This window comes from Hydra vulgaris, chromosome 06 (genome assembly GCF_038396675.1).
Source record: "Hydra vulgaris chromosome 06, alternate assembly HydraT2T_AEP".
Taxonomy (NCBI): Eukaryota; Metazoa; Cnidaria; class Hydrozoa; order Anthoathecata; family Hydridae; genus Hydra; species Hydra vulgaris.
This window is the reverse complement of record NC_088925.1, coordinates 39,059,229-39,065,625: the sequence shown is the minus strand read 5'-3', so window position 1 is coordinate 39,065,625 and position 6,397 is coordinate 39,059,229. Positions and strand designations below refer to the sequence as shown.

The window sequence follows — 6,397 nt, the reverse complement described above, 5'->3', positions numbered from 1 at the left end:
TCAGCTTGAGTAAAATAGGTTGCTATTCCATCATAATCAGTAAATTTTAAAGTAAATAGGTAAATTTCTTGATAAACCTGTAAACGAAGCCAATTTAAAGCTGGAGGCTCATAGATTATAAAACCTGTCCCGTTAGATGCAGCAATTATATTATCTAATACTCTTTGAGGGTTTCCTTTAAATGTTGCTGCGTTTGAAGATTTTTTATTTACCCGTAATATTTATTTGGTGAGCTATTTATAAGTCTGCTTCATTTTACTTTATAATCAGTAACGATTTATGTCTAATATTTCAAAATTGCTTAATAGATTATATATCATATGCCGTAATATAAAACAACTAGTACACGCCCAAATATAGCCACAGCAGTTAACTCCTCTTTATGGTTGTTTGTATCAACGTATTCATTATTATTTTTTTCACTCAGTTTTGTTGCTGAACTGTCTGTTAGTTTCGTTATTTATGTTGGTTTTGTTGTTTCCGTCAGTTTTGTTGTTAAAGTGTCTGTTGTTTTGTTGTTTCTTTTTTACTCCATTTAAGCTTGTTGTAAGCCCAAATGCTGATTCTGGAGCCTGTAAAACTTGTTATCCCAAACCGTTGTTATCCCAAACCTAGTTATCACAAGCCGTTGATGATGATGTTTTTAATGCAGGATTGCTTGGAATTAAATAAAGCAAAGGAGCTAATGCAAAGTCTAAGTAGCTGTTCGCGTTGTCGAGAATTTGCTGATGTCTTGCAATGTTTCTCGCAAAATCTGCGAGGCGTGTAATGTATTTTTCTGATGCGGCAACATACATACATACAAACATACATACATACATACATACATACATACATACATACATACATACATACATACATACATACATACATACATACATACATACATACATACATACATACATACATACATTATACATACATACATACATACAAACATACATACATACATACATACATACATACATACATACATACATACATACATACATACATACATACATACATACATACATACGTACCAGGGGCGGACGCAGGTTTTTAATTTCCCCCGTCAAAAAAATGCGCCTTACGCCATGTTGTAAGTGACGCAACTACGCCCACAAAGCAAATAGAAAAAGTGGGGGGGGGGGGAGGCAGGGCGGACCCCGACCATGTAGTAAAGGGGGTGGGCAAATTTTTCTTTTCGTTCGATCCAAACGATTAAAGGGGGCGATATACAGGTTTGACAGGTTTACAGATTTACAGGTTTAACGATTTTTAGGCAGGCAAGCCCAAAAAAAAGAATTTAGACTACACAATTTTATGCCACTTTTAAACAGCATACCAAATTTACTTACGTTTTTACAAAATATTATTATAAAAAAAAACATTTAAGGGGGGCCATCGCTCCCATAGCCTGCCCCCTATGTATCCCCTAAATCCTCCTGCCTTTGGGCTAAAGGATTTAAAGGGATTTTCTTTTTGCTATTTTATTGAGAAGCCCATATCTTAGTTTTACTTTGAAACTTTTTTTATATATAAATATATAATAAATATATAAACCAACAAATGATTGTTTCGCCCAATATCAGGGCTCATCAGCATGTCTAGGAATATATTTATTCCGGACATGGACAATCGGAGAATGAAAAATTTAGCACTGAAAAGACAAAGACAAAAATACAAATGGATTTATATACATCGTGTAATAAAAAGTTATATATATTCTTATATAACAAGATTTAAAAAAAAAAGACATACCAAGTTAAGCCTTAACAACAAGAAAGAAGATCATTTTTGATCAAATAAAAAGAAAGCTAATGGTTTTGACAACTACAGCAAAAAACTGATTTAAGTGGCACAAAAACTTATGAATGTTATTAGGTTGATTGAGAGAAAATTTATTGGAAATAATTTTTTTAATTTTTTATTTTATTGTCGCTAAATTAGAAAATGATATAAAGAGATGGTCAAAAAGAGATGGTTAACGTTTGCCTGAACTTTGACCACTAATCATATAGCTAATCCCAAACAAAAGTATGGGGTTACATTTAACCCGTCCTGTTAAGGACACCATTGAAGTCTTGGCCTTTCCAGGGGTTTCCATGCCTATTTGTTAGCTGTTATATGAAGAGAGGTGATAATAGACAAAAATTTCTGAAGTTGTTGGTGTGTATTAGAATAAACAGTATAGACACTAATCATTAAAATCAAGTCGTCTATTTTTTATAGAAAATCTATTGATAACATTATCAATACAAGGAACAATTTCTTGATGGATATACATTAATGCCAAACCGTTAAGTCGATCTTCTGACATTGTTGTTCTCGTATAGTCTTTTAACCGACGCATAACAGAAAAACTCCTCTCACACTCACATGAAGTAACAGGAAGTGTCCCAAGTATCCTTAGAGCTATCTTAATATTTTCAAATCCAGAAAATGATATCGATTTAAGAGTTAAAGATATATTGTCAGGAATAGTCCCAGAGAAACTTTCCCAGTATTTTTCCCAAAGAACTAGTTCCCCATTCAAGGCACTGATATTAGGGAAATCATCTATATAAAAATCACAGAATATTTCAAACTGCTTCCTCCAACACAATTGGGTTTTGGGTCTTTTAAGAAAAGAAATAATATTAAATGGAATAATTGATAACCCTTTATATGCAGCTACAGTTTCTGATTTAAATCTTGTAGATATAGATGTAGATACATGATCTATAAGAGGGATAGTAACAGCTCTTTTAAAGTATTCTGAAACAGACTCTGATGGAACATTAAAACGATTTTTTTGAATAGAACAGGTTCTTGGTTTCAAAACAAAAATTTCAGCTTTACTTGAAAGCAAACATGCTGCTTCATAGCAGTTATTATGAAAACTATCTATATCATTTCTGACGGAAATAAATGTATTTTTAAGAGCTGTAATAAGATGCAAACCGTCTAAGATATCAATAGTTTTTGATTGCAGCAACTGAGTAACAGGTAAAGTAAAATCAAAGACACGTGTTGTCACAACTAAAGTAAAGACAAATTGAAAAGTGCCAATGGAATTTAAAAAAGTAGAAGATTTGTTTTGTGTGTCTTTGTTAACAGAACTCTCAGGGGAAGCCATGATACATAAAGCATGGAAAATAGATAAATAATGCTCAAGAAAAGTGTTTAAACCATCTATACGCTCAATCCATCTAGTTCTACAGATATCTTTTAATTTTTTTTTATGCGTTTGAGGTTCACGCTCTAAAATGCTAGCTTCTAAAAACTTTTGTCTATTTTCTGAATAATTAAAAAAATAAGAAAGTTCGCGAACTTTATTAAAAACCTCTGAAACTAATTGGACATTACACGATTCACAAACTGATAAGTTCAGTCGATGGCTATGACAATGTGTATACAAAGCCTTTGAATTTATATTAAGAACCTGAGCAGAAAGACCATTTATATACCCAGAGACAGAACTGGCTCCATCATATCCCTGACCCCTACAGTTTTTTATATCTACATTTAAGTTGCTTAGACAATTTAAAAGAACATTAAGCAAATCTTTTCCTTTAACTCCTTCACTACAATGAATAAATTGAATAAAGTCTTCTCTGATATTGAAATCACTATCAACAAATCGTAAAACTAATGACATTTGCTCTTTAGTAGATGAGTCACAGGCTTCATCTGCAATTATTGAAAAAAAAACATTTTTGCGAACTTCAGATAGTATAGATTCACTAATTTCTTCACCACAGCATTTAATAATTTCATTTTGTGAAGTCTTCGAAATGTAGGAGGCATTCTTTGAACAGTTATTAAGATGAGAGCCTAAAACATCATTTCCATTGCGTACAGCAAAATTTAAAAGTTTATTAAAACAACCAGTTCCACATTTCGAATATTCTCCAGCCTCTGGAAGATATTGTGAATCATCTCTGTGGCCTCTCAAAGGTGTATTGGTTTGACCGCAAAAAATTATAGCATCAACAATAGGACGAAGTATTTGGCGATTTTTTATTATTTTTTCTTTTACATTAGTATCAATGATGACATTTATTGGTTGACTTATGCCTGAGGAATGACTCAAAAAAATATTAAAAACAGGCATAGTAAATGCATGTAAACCATTTTTAGTTGACTCATGATTTGAAAATGATCTAATAGCATCAGACCATTTATTGAAAGGCTCCAAATACAAATGTGTTAACTTACGTGATCTTAGTTTGAATTTATTGCCAAATAATACACAAGACAAACAAAATGCACCATTAGTACTTTTAGAATATCTCAGCCAAGAAAACTCTTTCAACCAAAGATATCTAAACTGACGACCAGAATCTTTTGGGAAAATGTAATCTTTATTAGGAATAAACATATTTTTAATTAATAAAAAAATTTCATGGTCAGTTAAAAATTCAACCTTTTGTCTAAAGAAAGCAACATCATTTTGCTCAAAAGACTGGAGAGCATTTAGTACTTCTTTAGGTGGTAAAATAATGTTCGAAGGGCATTCAATATTATTATTATAAAAATTAGGTACTTTCCTGATGCTTGAAGATTTTGTAAAAAAAGATTTTGATAGAACACTGTCCTTAGATGTCTTTGAGTGAGAAGAAACATCTTTACTTAATGTTAATGATTGAGAAGATGTTGTTGATTGAGAAGAAGACATTGCTAATTGAGAAGAAAATCTATTTGATTTTAGAATACAAGATGTATTTTGTAAGACTGCACTAGTAGGTTCTAAGTCTGGGTTTGTTTTATGAAAGAATGTAAGGATAGAGTAGGGCTTTTTATTTGCATTTTTGGCTACTGTGCTGGGTACAATTGTAGCAACTTGATCAATGGTGGTCTGTTTTGTATCTAGAAATTTATTAGGTGACAAGACTGGCAGCAACTTTTTCGAAATTATTGTTTCTGATTTACTGGAAAGTTTACGCTTTTTAGGAATAAAAATTAGTGGGACATAGTGATTATGCTGAAATGTACCAGACTGAAAATTCCCATCATAACAAAACAAAATGTAAAATGGAGAATAACATTTAATGGGAGTACGTGGTGAGATCTCTTGGTTAAAAAATATTTTATACTTTTCAACACCGAAATCTGGGTAACAGGAAACAATATTACAAGAAAGAACTGATGATAAACCTAACAAACATAAAAAACCAGCCCATTTTTCTGTACTCTCACAGTTTGCAATTGCTTCAGCTTTAATAATATTATTATTTTCGAAGCCAGAATCTAATGCAGAATGAGATACTGACATACACAACAAACTTTTGAGATTAATAAAATGAGAACTATAATCAGAAAATATTTTTGAAAATAAAGGATGCTTACAGTAATATTCAGCATGTATATAAATTTCAAGGGACGTTAAAACTCTTAACACATTCATCAGTGTATTGTCAGCAACAAAAAATAATGATGCAGAGCTGTACATACAACTTCCAGATGCTTCAGACCTTAAGAAAAAAAAAATATATTTACTTCATGTTTTTAAGAGCTAAACTTCTTTTATCAATAAATTTAAAATTGAGTAAAAAATCTTTGCTTTTTGAACAAATTCATAAATCAAATCAATAGTCAAGAATTCAGACAAACCAACTTATGATTTTGACATGTAGGAATATAATTTATACATCATGAACATATTATATACATACATGTCAAAATCATTTGACGATGTTGACACTTATTAAATGTTGATTAGTCAACGAGTGTAATTTGTTATAGATTAGATTAATACGGTATTAACAATAAATATTTTTAAAAAAAAGTATCAAATTTTGTGTTAAAACATATTAACTAATTGTAATAAAATACAATAAGATAATTATTTTTGAAAAAAAAGTAAAGTGACTTACCTTAGAGCAATACAATGCATTTTATTGTCTTTTAAGTAAGAAGGGATACAAACTTCGGCACATATATTTCTTCTTATTGTGCCATCAATATATCGACTTAAAAGACCTTCGTTACTAACCCTTTTGTTATTGTTGTAAATATATGTATCCAATAAAGTTTCATAAAATGTATTTAAATCGACAAGATTATCGGTTTTAAATCTTTTAAGTACATCATCAATCAAGTTGTAAGCCATGCTTAAACGTTAAAAATTTAAGGAAATACTTTGTTTATAGAACGGAGTTCTTTGAGTTCCTTGAGTTCTTTTGAGTTGTTTATCGATCTTTGCAACCAATCAAATTACTGCTGCAAATGCTGCAAAGGATAGTTTACACTAAACATGTTTTTTTTTTAAACGAATCAGATTGTTACTTTTAATAGCGTAAACCAATGAACTTTTATCCAATTTTCTCATATCCTGCAAAGTAGAGTTTACATTAGCAAGTTTTATAAAATAGTTTTCTCATATCCTGCAAAGTATAGTTTACATTAGCAAGTTTTATAAATAATTTTCTAA

At 30.8% G+C, this 6,397-nt stretch overlaps 1 protein-coding gene across 1 annotated transcript; it reads right to left on the bottom strand.

Moving 5' to 3' along the window:
* Positions 1-1,896: 1,896 nt before the first annotated feature.
* On the bottom strand, positions 1,897-6,178 carry LOC136081837 (52 kDa repressor of the inhibitor of the protein kinase-like). Its single transcript, XM_065800086.1, has 2 exons — positions 5,841-6,178; positions 1,897-5,438 (listed from the first exon to the last, which is right to left on the bottom strand). The coding sequence occupies exons 1-2, from the start codon at positions 6,074-6,076 to the stop codon at positions 2,180-2,182; spliced, it is 3,495 nt and encodes a 1,164-aa protein (XP_065656158.1). The 5' UTR covers positions 6,077-6,178; the 3' UTR covers positions 1,897-2,179.
* Positions 6,179-6,397: the final 219 nt, after the last annotated feature.